The 16,965-nt window shown below is 39.4% G+C and overlaps 1 protein-coding gene across 7 annotated transcripts in view; it reads right to left on the bottom strand.

Moving 5' to 3' along the window:
- The window catches only part of GTF2I (general transcription factor IIi), a gene marked incomplete at its 3' end in the record, with an annotated part of 98,345 nt that overhangs the window by 57,833 nt on the left and 23,547 nt on the right, over positions 1-16,965 (bottom strand). For all 7 annotated transcript variants that reach the window (XM_081257592.1, XM_081257595.1, XM_081257593.1 and 4 more), the window contains exons 3-8: positions 16,413-16,551; positions 13,440-13,574; positions 11,826-12,009; positions 11,629-11,657; positions 7,916-7,970; positions 7,372-7,415 (exon numbers count right to left, since the gene is read on the bottom strand). In XM_081257592.1, coding sequence (XP_081113718.1) covers positions 7,372-7,415; positions 7,916-7,970; positions 11,629-11,657; positions 11,826-12,009; positions 13,440-13,574; positions 16,413-16,551 — 586 coding nt within the window. The remainder of the gene's footprint in view (positions 1-7,371; positions 7,416-7,915; positions 7,971-11,628; positions 11,658-11,825; positions 12,010-13,439; positions 13,575-16,412; positions 16,552-16,965) is intronic.

Raw genomic sequence — 16,965 nt, 5'->3', positions numbered from 1 at the left:
ACAGAGTATTTTCAACTGAATAAATACTTCAAAAAGAGTTAGTTTGATACACTAAAGGACATTTATCCCTGAAGCCACAAGCAAAGAAGGGGGTTACTCTATGGACAGCAATCACCAATGGAAGGTTGGTTTGCTGCCAGAAGATGGTGGTAGGGAACTTGTCTGGAAACCCTGGGATTCTGTTGGGTGTCTAGTACTTCCATGCTCATTAGCAGAAGTTAACAGAAAATCAAAGCAAACAAAAAAGGCAAATCCATTGCGGAATGAAGGTTTGGGCCACCTCAACCAGGTAAAGAACCTTACCGGATAGGGTCCTGGCTGAAGGCAAAGAAAACATAATATAATGGGTAATGAATTAAGAAAGGTATGAATTTTTGTGACAAGCTGCAGAAATGGGGACACTGCATGTTTTCTTCCTTGTTATGAGTATGTGTGTTTCTGTCAATATTATATATTTGGTTATACTAACTGTTCTCTCTTCTCCTTCCCATTATTATTTTACAAAAATTTTGTTGGAGGTTTCCTTTGCCGGTTAGCCTTTAGATAAGAGAATATATAGGTTGGGGGTATATTTGAGGAGTAATTAACATAGTCCATGACTGGCAGTAAATTAGTCTCCCAGAGACGGGTACAATGACTATTAGAACAAGGGCGAAAATGATTCCCTCTGTAGGAAGGGAAAGTTGCATCCCGTCAGATGGGACCGTTGTTTAGTTGTTACATGAAGGTTTAAATATGCGGAGGTGTGTGTGGATGCCATGTAGCCAAAGGGGTAGCCTGTGTGAGTCATTAAGCTGCTGTCTCAGGTCCAGACCTGCCCTCTTAGACGCTTCTGAAGCATGGACTGCAAACCAGTTGGTTCCCTGAGAATCTCTGCCACAAGGGAATAGAGTAGGGAGGCTATAAGGCTAGAAGAGAGAAAAGGGACTTGCATCTTTCTTTTGGCTTGCTGCATCCTGTTCCCACCAGGGTCACTCACTCGTTGGTATATTCCTTTAATCTAGTGAAAGCACACCCTTCCCATAGCAACACCTGGATCCACCTTACAAGTTTTCCAACACAACCAGAACCAGTTTCAACATGTCCCCCACATACACCAGTACCATCCAAATAGTATCCCACCTTAGAAATCAGAAGCGAAGTTTTAGGGGTGGCAGCCAATTCCTTGAGTCATTACTTACATGATACCTTAGTATGTAGTCCTTTTTTATTACAACTAATTAATCTGTAAATTTTTTCCATAATAATAACTGGTATGGTTCAAATAACTGGTATGGCTGTTTTCTCCTAAACAGACCACAACTGTTATGCCCAAGAAATATAAAAAATACACATACAAAGGAATATAAAGACAAAGTGTAAGGCAGAAAAAAATAAACCTCTATGATAGTGATGTGTACTATTATATCTATACTTAAGATGGATAAAGAATTCCAAAAATATGATTTTTCTCCAGTCAGCCTGTTTATTTTTGGATGCAAACTATTCAGGAGAGGAATACATAAATAAAGGGGAGAAGATATGCGAAATGGTGATTTCAGCACAATAAACTAAAAACTAAACCGAAAATTGAAATTTCCTGTGACATGGAAAAAAGGGGGGAAAGAAAAAAACTTCTGTAAAACAGAGTAATAGATTTAAATACTTATTCCCCAAAAGGAGAATTCAACACTGCCTGTCTTGCAGACCTCCCTAAAAATAACATACATAAAAAGTCTCATTCATTCACTCTCATATACTCATACACACAGAGTTCTCTTTCTCCTTACCCCAACAATTCATTCCAAATGCCGTTAGATTATGCTGACCAAGATAGGCAGCTGCGTCGGGGAGGTCTGATGGTCCAAAGCAGGGTAGCAGAATGAGACTATTTATATGAGGGGGGAGAGGAAACTGAGTAACAGGTCTGGGAGACTGAGACAAATGGGGGACAAGCATGAGTGGAGTGGTGACAGTCCAACAAAGAGTGTCAAAGTGTCAGCAAGGCAAGGAGGCTGGCAATAAGACATGGCTTAAACGAAGTACATAAACATACTGAGAATATCTGGTTGCTACGATTCTAACTGTGACAAATACTCTCTAGGAAAGGGAGGGAAAAAAGCTTGGGGTGTCAAGAGTGGAACTGAAGATATGGGCATGAAAAAACATAGATGTAAATGGATGTACGTATGTATATAATTATGTGTATATAAATACAAATAAACAGATACGTTAGCTTTGTCCACTTAGAAGCAATGACATCCCAACTGCAATAAGAACATCTAGCACCTAGGTTATGGTTTCTTAATAAATAACACTCTCCACAGTGAGGAACCAGGGCTGACTCTAGTGCTGGATTAGGGAAAGAATAAGATGAACCCTAACAACCTTGCTTAGCAAAAAATTAAAAGTTCTCTAAAAACGATGGGCATATTTACAAACAAGGAAGGACATGGGGGACATCTTGAAGTGGTTCCCAACGGCCAAAGCAAGGGCTATTTGCAAATCAAAATAAATAATGATAATAATGAATTGTAATACACTGAATAAAACAGAAATATACTATAAAATAGAAAGAGTGTACTCTAATATACATGAATTAAATTTTAAGTGGAAGTTTGATGAGTGGTATATATTTCCATAGTCTCAGAGAAACTCCCATGAATATAATAATTACAAAGGAAATACAATTAATATAAAGAAATTACAGTGGAGAAGCCTAGAAAAACTAACTCTGGTCACATAAATAATACCTTCAGTAAAGGGATAAATAGAAAACAACTTCCACCTGATATGAAAGGCGAAAAAAAAACACAGCATCGTTTCCGTGCTATTTTTGCAAAAACTGCATTACATGAATCTAATCATGAGGAAATACCAGATACTTCCTTCAAAAGTGTCATGGTCATAGAAGACCAGAAAAGCCCGAGAAAGCTGAAGAAGCCATTACTGGGAAAACAAACAAACCAACAAACCCAAAACTTGAAAAGGGTTTGAGAATTAGGAGTAATATATCTCCCTTATTTTGATGATTATATTGTAGTAATGTGGGACAATATCCTTGCTTCTAAGAATCACACGCTGAAGTAGCTAAAAGAGAGATAGGGGAGACACTGCTCTGGGAAAGATCCCTGGTGTTCTGGCTGCACACTAAACACACCTGGTGTTCTTGCTTTTCCCTCCCCACCAAAAAAAAAAGATACGGTATCACATTGGCATCTTACTGTCAAATGGTACAGGAAAAAGGTCCTTATATTGTACATGCAGGCTTTTTATTAGCTTGCAATAATTTCAAAATGTAACATTTTTAAATACAAAGTTTAAGGCATTACAATATTATTCATTTCTTTCATCACATCTAGCTTTTCTCTAGCTAACAAGTAGTCTGTCTTACAGACACTTGTGCATCAGTGGATACAGATCTACTGCCTCACTGTGTTCAAAGACAACACAGAATTCACCAATGGAGCTGCAGGTTAACTGCTCTTTCTGCAAAGCAGCAATGGGTCAAAGAACATGTGCATCTCCAAATGAGAGATATTACCGAAGTATCCTCCATAAGACAGCAATAATTATTACACACATCAAGGATTTTTAGAACTGCCTGTTTCTCTACACCCTTACTGAGACTGGGTATAAGCAGAATTTAATGTCTGCCAATCTGCTGAGTGCAAAACTTTATCTTTCTTGGATTTTTATCTACATTTCTTTAACTAAACTGAGCATTTTCTCTTGAATCTTTGGTCATTTATTTCTTGAATTAGTTCTTTGTAAGTCAAGTAAAACAACCCTTTGTCATTGGTCTTGCAAATAGCCATTCCCTGTTTCTTACATGTCCTTTGATACATTTTGGCTGATTTTGCCATACAAAACTTTTAGAATTTTTCCCTAGTCAAACTTTATTGCTTAGAAAGCTTTCAAAGGATTACTAAATGTTTTTTCAATCGCTTTTAATCTAAGTTGTTATTACTTGCAGACTTTTTTTTTTTTTTTTTTTTGCAGTACACAGGCCTCTCACTGTTGTGGCCTCTCCCATTGCGGAGCACAGGCTCCGGACACGCAGGCCCAGCGGTCATGGCTCACGGGCCCAGCCCTCTGTGGCATGTGGGATCTTCCCGGACCGGGGCACAAACCCGTGTCCCCCGCATCGGCAGGCAGACTCTCAACCACTGCACCACCAGGGAAGCCCTATCTGCAGACTTTTAAACACTTCTTGAAGTAGAAGAGATTATGGATATTTTGTTTTTAGTAATTTTCTAGTTGATTCTCTTTAGTGTTCTGTATACATAATCATATCACCTGTAAAAGTTAATGGTACCTGCATTTTCTAATTACTTACTCTTATTTGTAATGGTTTGGACATCTGGAACACTGGTAAGAAACATGAGAATGTGCTAGTGTCTTACGAGGAGTGCTTCTTGTGGTTCACTATTAAACACGAGGGGGTGGCGTTTACAATTATGCATAATATTCCACCCAATCATGTTAAGAATTTCTGCTGCCTTTCATCATCTACCTAAATGATATATTATTTGTAATTAGTTCAATAACGTAAGTGAATTAAGAGATTTTCTAATAAAATCATCCTCATGTTCCTAGATGAACTCTAAATCTGAAATTCACTGCATAAGATAATTTTTGAAGTAATCTGAGAGTACAGCAAAAGCCCCACAGTGACAGGCCCTGCAACAGTGAGAATTCAGATGTAACACAACGTAATACCAATTGGCATCCATCCTCTCTCTGCAAGAGGTCGAACGGGAGACATCATAGTTTATATGTGCCTTTAGTAAGGAAAAACTGTAAAAATCCATTTTTTCCTTACCAATCACCAAGACTAATTTAAAAACATATCCCTAGTAATAATATGATGACCTTTAAAAATTATATATTATTTTTAAAAGATGAAGTTGCTTTCATTCTGACTCTTATCATAGAACCAGAGTAACAATAAATTATTACAATAAAATTGTAATCAAGTCAGGAAGACCTGTATGTTTTAAAAATAAGCAAAAATACTCTACCCTAGAAATGGAACATGGCAAGAAAGCAAATATTAAGTAAAATGTCCAAGACAATGCTCAGTTCTAAAAGAACCTGAATAGGAAAAATCAATCTACCTCTATGATAAAAGTGGGAAAAAGGGAAGAAGTATTGGAAACAAGTGGTAAAGGAATTATATTCTCATTTTCCACGTTAATAGGCAACAAATAAAACCAAACCTTAAAACTACATGAAGGGCTTCCCTGGGGGCACAGTGGTTAAGAATCCACCTGCCAATGCAGGGGACACGGGTTCGAGCCCTGGTCTGGGAAGATCCCACATGCCACGAAGCGACTAAGCCCGTGCGCCACAACTACTGAGCCTGCGCTCTAGAGCCTACATGCCACAACTAGTGAAGCCCACGTGCCTAGAGCTCCGTGTTCTGCAACAAGAGAAGCCACCGCAATGAGGAGACCGTGCACCGCCACAAAGAGGGGCTCCCGCTCACCGCGACTACAGAAAGCCCGTGTGCAGCAATGAAGACCCAATGCAGCCAAAAATAAATAAAATACAAAATAAATAATTTTTGTTAAAAAGCCCACATGAAATACAGTATGGTACTGGCCTAAGAATAGGCATTAGAGTTCAGTGGAATAGAGCTGAACATGCAGAAGTAAACTTGGTCAACTGATTTTTTGACAAGCATGCCTAAAAGGCAATCCAATGGAGATTCAGGAAGAAAGCTTACATATAAAAATCGTTATGACTTTAGGTTGGGCAAAGATTTTCTAGATATAACACCAAAGGCAAAAGTGAGAGAAGAGGGCTCCCCAGGTGGCAAAGTGGTTGAGAGTCCACCTGCCAATGCAGGGGACACGGGTTCGTGCCCCGGTCCAGGAAGATCCCACATGCCGTGGAGTGGCTGGGCCCGTGAGCCATAGCCGCTGAGCCTGCGCTTCTGGAGCCTGTGCTCCGCAACGGGAGAGGCCACAGCAGTGAAAGGCCCGCATAACCAAAAAAAAAAAAAAAAAAAAAAGTGACAGAAGAAAAACTTGGAAAACTGGATCAAAATTAAAAACTTCTAGGTTTTGAAGGACATCATTAAGAAAAGAAAAGCCACAGGACTTCCCTGGTGGCGCAGCGGTTAAGAATCCGCCGGCCAGTGCAGGGGACACGGGTTTGAGCCCTGGTCCAGGGAGATCCCACACGCTGCGGAGTAACTAAGCCCGTGTGCCACAACTACTGAGCCTGTACTCTAGAGCCTGCGAACCACAACTACTGAGTCCACGCGCCACAACTACCGAAGCCCACGTGCCTAGAGCCCGTGCTCCACAACAAGAAAAGCCACCACAATGAGAATACCGTGCACCACAATGAAGAGTAGCCCCCACTCACCGCAACTAGAGAAAGCCCGCGCACAGCAACAAAGACCCAATGCAGCCAAAGATGAATAAATTAAGTAAATAAATTTATAAAACGAAAACTATATGAAATAGTATGAGAATGATATTTAAAAATAAAGAATTACTAAGCAATACTTTGTAATGGGAAAGAATCTAAATATGGGAAAAGAATCTAAAAAAAGGGACTTCCCTGGTGGTCCAGTGGTAAAGAATCTGCCTTCCAATGCAGGGGATGCGGGTTCCATCCCTGGTTGGGAAACTAAGGCCATGTGCAACAACTACCGAGCTCGTGTGCGGCAACTAGAGCCCACACACAACTAGAGAGAGAGAGGAGGGAAAAAAAAAAAAACCACATGCCACAACTAGAAAGAAGCCCGCACGCCACAATGAAGAGCCTGCACACCTCAACAAAAAAGATCCTGCATGCCGCAACTAAGACCCAACACAGCCAAAAAGAAAAAAAATCTGAAAAAGAGTGGATATATGTGCATGTATAACTGATTCACTTTGCTGTACTCCTAAAACTAACATTGTAAATCAACTATACACTAATAAAAATTTTTTAAATAAATAAATAATGAAAATGAAAATAAAGAATTAAATACCAAAAACAGCTTAGAGTTAAAGACAGTTTCCCTGGGGAGTAAAAAAAATGGGAATGCAATGGGAAAAGGCAGTCAAGACGATATTATATTGATTTTTGTAAAATGCACTATAGGACTAGATGACATTTATTATTATTATTCCTTGTGTAATCGGAAAAAACTATTAATAAACTTTGTCTATAAATGTGTAATTAGCAATGAATTTCTAGCTACCACTTTGTCAAACAAAGTACTGTCTTGGGGTTTTAGTATAATATAGTAACATTAACAACGTCACCTTTGGAATAAATTTGTTCTGTCTACTTCTCACCAAAGCAATAAGTAATGAGTCAAAATACAACCTTCTACATTAAGGAAAAGGCTTCTTACATTTCATAGAGTCTAAAAGCACAAATACATACCAGAATCTTCTGTAGGTTCAGTTTTCACTTTGATGGGGCCACAACTGAAAGGAAAAGAAGCCCTGATGAAGCTCTGCATTGTGAGGGCCACTCACACAGTGCTCAAATGTCCTGAACTCACTGTATAAACTCATTCACCTGACCAAGCTCAATGCAAAACTGACTCACTTTAAAATTTACGTATTTATTTCTTACATAAATAACCTGTCAAGTGAATTTAGTACTTTAATTCCAATCAACCATATGGGAGGGAAAAGTATAATAAAACAACACCGAGTAGCAAATCCCATCTTACTATAAGGCCTTCCTACTCACAATGTGCTCATCAAACCAGTCACATCAGCTTCACCCAGGAACTATTACCTTTCAAAACTACTAAGTCAAAAAGTGCATTTTCACAGGACCTCCAAAGGATTCAACTACATTATTAAACATCGAGATGTGTGACACAGTGCTTTTTAATATTCTAATACCTCAGTAATCTAAACACTAAAACTTGCTGAGGTGTAGAGAGGTTCATTATTACTAATGAGATATGCTTTACCTTCCACCTGGAGATAGCATTGACCTTTCAGCATCTGTTACCGTCACTCGAGCACCTATGTACAAAAAAAATTAGATTTAGATTTTTCCAATACTTGAAGTATGACTAATATTTCCAAAGGTCCTAAATGCAGAATGACCCAGGGAAGGGATTTCACAGCTCTGGGTCATCAGAATGAGTATGGTGTTAGTTTAAGAGTGTCCTTCGTTCTCCCCTATAAGGAAGGTAATTAGGGATGATAATCATCTAACAGCTTTTATCCCCTCAACCCTCCAGAACCCTCCCTTTAATGAAAAAGCTCTTATTCTTATCAATGAAACAAATACACCAATACACTATTACTGAATAAGACAATACCGATGTATAAATGATGCCAGATTTCTATTAAGAGTAGATCTGGATCAGAAGAACTGGAAAACAGTAACTGCTAACAGGTACAGTGTTCTTCTTGAGGTGATGAGACAGGGTGATAGTTGTACGTCTTATAAATATCCTAAAACCCACTGAATTACACAACATAAAATAGGGAATTTTATGTTTGTGAAAATAAAAAAGCAAAGACTGACACACACATACACCCCCGCCCAAATGATGACAAAGATAGATGTAGAACAACTAGAATTCACACACTGCTGGTGGGAGCGTAAACTGGAACAACCACATTGAAAGCCAGTTTGTCAGTGTCTTAAAAAGGTAAATATGTAACTAACTACCATATGATCTCACTCTTCCCTTTCAGGTATTTACCCAAGAGAAATGAAAATATATGTCCACATAAAAACCTGCCCTCAAATATCATAGTGGCTTTCTTTGTAACTGCCAAGAAATGGAAACCAAAATATTCACGGGCAAGTGAATGAGTGAACAAATTGTAGTATATCTATACAGTGGAACACTAATCAGCAATAAAAAAATAATAATAACAACTACCGGGCTTCCCTTCGGGTGGCGCAGTGGTTGACAATCTGCCTGCCAATGCAGGGGACACGGGTTTGAGCCCTGGTCTGGGAAGACCCCACATGCCGTGGAGCAAGTAGGCCCGTGAGCCACAATTACTGAGCCTGCATGTCTGGAGCCTGTGCTCCGCAACAAGAGAGGCCGCGATAGTGAGAGGCCCCGCGCACCGCGATGAAGAGTGGCCCTCACTTGCCGCAACTGGAGAAAGCCCTCGCACAGAAACGAAGACCCAACACAGCTATAAATAAATAAATAAATAAATAAATATTTAAAAAAAAAAAAAAACTACCAATACATGAAACATGAATAAATCGCAAAACAAGAAGCAAAACAAACAAACAAAAAAGAGTACATACTATAAGATTCCATTTCTATTTAAAAAAAAATCTAGAAAATGCAGACACATCTATGCTGATGACAAGAAGATGAGTGATTGCCTGGGGACGAGGCAGAGAGAAGAAAAGAAGAATTACCAAGAAGTGTGAGGAAGCCTGTGGGTGAAGGATGTTTCATTACCCTGATTGCAGTGATGGTTTTCACAGAATATTCATGTGTCAAAACTTAACTGTACACTTTAAATAAGTGTAGTTTATTGTATGTCAATTGTATTTCAATAAGCCTGTTAAAAAATTTTTACACTGGGGGCTTCCCTGGTGGCGCAGTGGTTGAGAATCTGCCTGCCAATGCAGGGGACACGGGTTCGAGCCCCGGTCTGGGAAGATCCCACATGCCGCGGAGCAACTGGGCCCGTGAGCCACAATTACTGAGCCTGCGTGTCTGCAGCCTGCGCTCCACAACAAGAGAGGCCGCGATAGTAAGAGGCCCACGCACCGCGATGAAGAGTGGACCCCGCTTGCCACAACTAGAGAAAGCCCTCACACAGAAACGAAGACCCAACACAGCCATAAATAAATAAATAAAATTTTAAAAAAAAATTTTTTACACTGGAAAATACAACCCCATTACAATTGCAACTTTTCAATTACTTTGAAGTTGGTAAGGCAAAAGACCTGAGTCATACAAACCCACCCACTTGGACAACTCATTATTATAAAACACCCTATAGAAACATTCTTTAATTAACCACCAGGCCCCAATGTTTCAGAACAAGTTTCTAGAATCAAAGACCTCATAAAATACAAATAGCAAACTAAGGATACTTAGTTTACTTAGTATACTTAGAGTACTTCAGGGAAAAAAATACTGATCACGAAAAAGTGAATTTTAATTTAAATGACGAATCTACACTTTCTCAATCTTAAAACGGGCATATACAAAAACCAACAGCTAACATCGTAATGGTGAAAGCCTGAATGCCTTCCACCTAGTATCAAGAACAAGGCAATGTATGCTACGGCCACTTCTACTCAATACTGCATTGGACATCCTTGCCAGAGCAACAAAATTAAAAAATAAAAAGCATTCAGATTGCAAAGTAAACTATCTTGATTTACATACAACATGACTCACTGTGTAGAAAGTCCAGAAATAAACAGGGTCAACTAAGTTGTCAAAGCAATTCCATATACTACAGGGACTATATACTTAAAATGTTTGAACTTTATGGCATGTCAACTATACCTCAACAAAGCTTCTAAAGTATTAATCTTTTTGGGCTTCCCTGGTGGCACAGTGGTTAAGAATCCGCCTGCCAATGCAGGGGACATGGGTTCGAGCCCTGGTCCGGGAAGATCCCACATGCCGCGGAGCAACTAAGCCCGTGTGCCACAACTACTGAGCCTGCGCTCTAGAGCCCGTGAGCCACAACTACTGAAGCCCACGTGCCACAACTACTGAAGCCCACGCGCCTAGAGCCCACGCTCCACAACAAGAGAAGCCACTGCAATGAGAAGACTGCGCACCGCAACAAAGAGTAGCCCCCGCTCACTGCAACTAGAGAAAGCCCGCGTGCAGCAGCGAAGACCCAATGCAGCCAAAAATTAATTAAATTTATTTAAAAAAAATATATATATATATATAAATCTTTTCATCATGGTGAAAATAACAAAGGTTACTTATCAGAAAACAATATATACTTGGGTGTCTATATATTATTTTGCCCTTTCATGTTTATGTTGCTTAAGGGGTTGCCAATGACAACGGTTATTTCCTTTTAAAAGTCTCAAATAACCCTGGCTCCAGGTACTTTTCCCTTCAAATGGAATGTCTGGCCTTCCCAGAAGGAAGTCCTATTGAAATCCTCTTCTTTCTTCAAGGACTCATCTTAATGCTCTCTTCCTCATAAACATCTTCCTGGGCTTCCTCTAACGAACCTCCACTAACCATTCCTACAATGTGTACGCTGTGCTCTTCTTGTGGTGACTATGGGTTTTTATCTCCACCACTAGACTACCTGCACTAAAAAGCTTTAATGCTTATACATAGTTTTGTATCCCCTCTTCACCCAATCTTATGTCCAATATTTCCATGCCTGCTCAGTGAACACTATGTAAATTAAATCACTCATAATTCTGGGAAACGAGGGCAGATCCAGGATATGACCTTACACATTGCAAATATAAAACCTTGAAAACATCATAAAGCAAGCAGCTGAGTTGAAAACAAAAAAACAAGTCTCTGGTTTTTCAGCTCAATGACTCTTCACTGGTTTATATAAACACCATAACACTCCACTCCAAAACGCCTTACAACATATTCTCAAAGAAGATAAAGGAGAAATCATTAAAATGTATTAAATTTGACACAACAGGTTTAGGAACCCATCCTGTTATCATGTAAGCAAAACAATCACTTACCTAGGAGCTTCTTTGGCTCTAGGAAAGGTCTGCATTAAAATAAAACAAAAAACTATATGTAAATACACAAAATTATCATAAAGCATAAATTTAAATGGCTTCTACAGTAAATAAGAATTTTTAAAACATATTAACATAACTTAAATATTCAACTTTATAGGAATAAACTGTTGAGGGCAAGGGAAAAAGTACTTCACCTCTTAATGATAAATGAAATCCCTGCTTTATTCTCCAAAATCCACTTCAGGGTTGCAAGATCATAGTTTTCAGGATGTTTAAAGGATACTCCTTCTGGAAGCCCCTGCACCACCACAGCTGACTGATCTCGTAGCATCTTTTCATATGGAACAGGTACCACTGTTGATTTGCCTAAAGCTTTCCCTGAGGTTAAGAGACAGGGATGAGGTAAAAAAAAGGATAATCATTAAATGGTAAGATTTGAAAAAACTAAACCAACATTAGTTATCATGGCTTAATAGATGGCATTTGTGGGTTTTGTTTTTTGGGTTGTTTTTGGCCATGCGGCTTACAGGATCTCAGTTCCCCAACCAGGGACTGAACCCAGGCCACGACAGTGAAAGCCTGAAATCCTAACCACGAGGACACCAGGGAATTCCCCGGCATTCATATTTTTGTAATATCTGATTACAAAACTACTTTCAAATACTATAGGGCCCTATTCCCATGTTAGCAGAAGTCTAAACCTGAAATGAATTCAAAAGGCCAAAATGAAAAAGATATAAAACACTTATATAAAACCCACACAAAAGGAAAGGAACAACGGCCCCACCCTGGTATAACACAATCTTTTCATAGGCAATTCAGCCTCAGAACATGGAACCCTGACAAACCCAAGTGTTACCATAACATACCAGGCAGTTTTTGGCTAATATTCTCATTGAAAACCTATTAGATAAACACACGCTACATTCACAAATGAATATATCCTGTCAGCTGTCTGTATGTATCAGTGAGCCCATACATGCTAGAAACTCCGTTCCCCAGAGTTGAGTTTTACCTACAACCTCACAGTGCAACCTATATCCTCCCCCTCTTTCCCTTATTCTTAAAAAGAGCTGTTTACTGCATAATTAGACTAACAAAAGGTGGTTTTTCCCAGGGATTTGGTAAGACCAGCACGCATGTCAAACATAAACAGCCCTCTTTAGGTGACTGTGATGTGTCCTGTAGTTTCTCTGGTGGGGATGCTGACAGTGGGGAAGCTATGCATGTGCAGGGCAGGGTCACGTGGGAAATCTCTGTACCCGCCTCTTAATTTTGCTGTGAACCTTAAAACTGCTCTTTAATTAAAAACAAAACAGGGCCTCCCTGGTGGCGCAGTGATTGAGAGTCCGCCTGCCGATGCAGGGGATACGGGTTCGTGCCCCGGTCTGGGAGGATCCCATATGCCGCGGAGCGGCTGGGCCCGTGAGCCATGGCCGCTGAGCCTGCGCATCCGGAGCCTGTGCCCCGCAACGGGAGAGGCCACAACAGTGAGAGGCCCGCGTACCGCAAAAAAAAAAAAAAAAAAAAAAAACAAAACAAAACCTCTAACAGCTACATTTATTTCTGGGCTCCAACAAACTGGAACTAGAAAGTAAGGTCATTTCCATAAAATCTACTTTATCAAAGAAAAAAAAAAAAAAAGAAGAAGAAGAAAGGTCATTTGTAATGTTAACCCAATATTTGGGAATTAACCCATTCATTTGTAGAAGTATGTTACATGAATGTTAAGTCAATTATGTGATCTGCCCTTTAGAAAAGTCAACTGTATAACGTATCTTTTAGAAAATTCAAGTGTATAACCCTACCATAGCAAAAGCAGAAATAGTCTTCAACTGTTTTTCTGAGTGTTTCAATCTCTACAGCATCTACATTCATCCGATTCGCCTGGGTTGTTGATTTCATTTTATGCATCTCTGCAGCCTTTTCTTCTTCTTCAACACCTATCAAATATTAATGATATATAAGGTCCATATCCATGATCTCAATATTTGATTTTTTACTAAGAATATTTTTTCCTAATACTAAGATTTATGATTTGACAGAAAGGAAAGGGAGGAGGAGGAACTTTAAAAATAAACACCTAGGGCTTCCCTGGTGACGCAGTGGTTGAGAGTCCACCTGCCGATGCAGGGGACGTGGGTTCGTGCCCCAGTCCGGGAAGATCCCACGTGCCGCAGAGCGGCTGGGCCCGTGAGCCATGGCAGCTGAGCCTGCAAGTCTGGAGCCTGTGCTCCGCAACAGGAGAGGCCACAACAGTGAGAGGCCCGCGTACCATAAATAAATAAATAAATATAAATAAATGGACACGGGTTCGATCCCTGGTCCCACGTGCCATGGAGCAACTAAGCCCATGCACCACAACTACTGAGCCTGCACTCTGGAGCCCACCTGCAACTGCTGAGGCCCGCACACCTAGAGCCCGTGCTCCGAAGCGGGAGAGGCCACCGCAATGAGAAGCCCATGCACTGCAACGAAGAGTAGCCCCCGCTCGCCGCAACTAGAGAAAGCCCATACACAGCAGCGAAGACCCAACGCAGCCAAAATAAAAATAAATAAAATTTTAAAGAAATAAAAAAATCAACACCTAAAAGACATAAATGACTTGAATGGAAATGATAAGAAACGGTGATTATCTCTGAAATAAGAGTAGCTATAACCATTTTACAAAGTAAAAATTAGATAACAGTTTAAAAATGGAAAGATACCTTAAGACTAACTACAAACTTAAATATGGGAAGATTATCACCACAAAAAACATCCTTGTTGCAAAGTTTAACACAACAGCCACTCAACACCTGTGGTTACGGAGCACTTGAAATGTGACCAGTCCGAATTAAGATGTATTGTAAGTTTACAATACACACTAGATTTTGAAGACTTAGTACAAAAAAGAGTGTGCAAAATACCCCACTGATAATTTTTTATATTGATTACATGTTGAATGATGTTTTAGACACCAGTTTAAAATACAACGACTAAAATGAATTACTTGTCTCTTACTTTTTATTAGAAAATTTTAAATTATCTAAGTGATTTACATTACATTATTTCTATTGGACAGTGCTTTTCAAAATTCTGAAAGAGAGCTTAGAATTTTCTTCCAAGAATTTCTAAAACTGACTCATAGGGACTTCCCTGGTGGCACAGTGGTTAAGAATCTGCCTGCCAATGCAGGGGACACGGGTTTGAGCCCTGGTCCGGGAAGATCCCACATGCCATGGAGCAACTAAGCCCGTGTGCCACAACTACAGAGCCTGCGCTCTAGAGCCCGCGAGCCACAACTACTGAGCCCACGTGCCACAACTACTGAAGCCCGCGCGCCTAGAGCCCATGCTCCACCACAAGAGAAGCCGCTGCAATGAGAAGCCCGCGCACTGCAACGAAGAGTAGCCCCCCTGCTCACCACAACTAGAGAAAGCCTGCACGCAGCAACAAAGACCCAACGCAGCCAAAAATAAATAAGTAAATAAAAATTTTAAAAAACTGACTCGTACACCTATTGATTTAGTTTCAGAAGACAACTACTGATCCTTGTCTGCAGAATAATTTATAGAAACAAATATTAGGAACTTAAGAATTACATCCAAAGATTATTCTCTGTGGCATCAAATTATTGGTAACAAAAAAAAGTATGAATACTAATAGGCAGGGACTACAATTTGCAACTGAGGACAATTCCCCTAATGCTTAGTTCTAACCACTGAAGAACCACATTAGCAAGACGGTATAGGGAACGGAAATGTAAACACAGCTGCCAGTTGGATTACAGTATTCATAGGACAGATGGTAACTGATATACACATAATCAAAGCAACATTATTAATATAAATTTAAATACATAAACATAATCAAAGTCTTAAAAATTCTCAAAATGATAAGAAATAATGGAAAAAAATTTAAATAGATTGCTACCATAAAGCTTAAAAGATTATAGCGGGGTGGGGGGCAGGGGTGGGGAGGGATGTTTTACAGTGGAGGGGATATGTTTTTTAAAAATACAATTGAGAATTGAAATTAATGAATTAAGTAAACTATTTTTATTCACCCATTATCTGCTTGTTGTATCATGAATTGGATCTAACTGGATAATGGAAATTTAAGTTTGGATCTTAAAGACATACATATTATATGCTGATAGACATGTTTAAGAAAATGCTGTATCACTGAGTTAACATAAAACCTATGGAGAGTGTTAGGTTAAACACAGATACGAAAACTGTCACACTGTGAGAGGTCCTAGGTATTAACACCCTACAGTAAATTTCTCTACTGCATTTGTTCTGGTATCAACTAAGTACACTACTTAGATGAACTCCTGAAACTGACTGAGGACAGAGGATAAGATGATTCCACTGAGGGAGTCAAGAAGACCTGTTTAACTTTGCTTCATGCTTACTCAAATTTAATGCACAGAGAAAAACTTTTTTTTTTCCCCAACGCACCAAACATCTATCAGGGAAAGACCTGCTTACCTGAATAAGAAATTTTAATAAGTTTGACATTTCTCTACCTTCTAACATGTTTCACTAATCCAGAGTAATGTCAAGCAAGGAGCACAGTACAATAAACATTTACCATTTTTCTTAAGCTCTTCAGTATTTCCCCTAATATGTTACCATGTCAGTGATTCACTTTGAGCATTCTGAAATGTCTCCATGGACTTCAGAAAGTCTTTTTTGGGTATAAATTTCATTCAGCTTTAGAAGAAAATACGATGTGCTATCCATAAATATTTAGGTTTAATATTTATGAAATACCGAAGATAATACAATACTTACAGTATTTTACGAAATCTTTCTGAAAATCCTTTCTGGTGTTGACAAAAGCACGTCCTCTCTCTGTTCCAACAACAAATACGTCTGTTTCATACACTGCGATGCAGGCCACTTCCGCCTTGGATTTGGCCAGTTCTTTACACTGAAATACACAAATAGGAAATCTTATGTTATATACAGATGTTTAAAAGCACTGTTTCTGCTCGATGAATAAAAAATCTTATCACTTGACCTGCCTTAATACCTAATGTGGATGACGTGAAGTTCCTAGTTTGGGCCTTAAGTTATCATATACACAACAGAGTCCCCATTTTTTTTAAGGGAACTTTCTTTCTAACAGATAGTTTACAACCCTGATTTTATTTTATTTTTTGATATTTATTTATTTATTTATTTATTTTGGCTGCACTGGGTCTTAGTTGCGGCACGCAGGATCTTCGTTGCAGCATCCGGGATCCTTTAGTTGCGGCATGAGGGCTTTTAGTTGTAGTATGTGGGGCTTCTTAGTTGTGGCATACATGCTGGATCTAGTTCCCCGACCAGGGATCGAACCCAG

The sequence above is a fragment of the Mesoplodon bidens genome, assembly GCF_964165515.1.
Source record: "Mesoplodon bidens genome assembly, chromosome: 15".
NCBI lineage: Eukaryota > Metazoa > Chordata > Mammalia > Artiodactyla > Ziphiidae > Mesoplodon > Mesoplodon bidens.
Note: the sequence above shows the minus strand (reverse complement) of the source record. Positions and strands in the feature narration are given on the sequence as shown.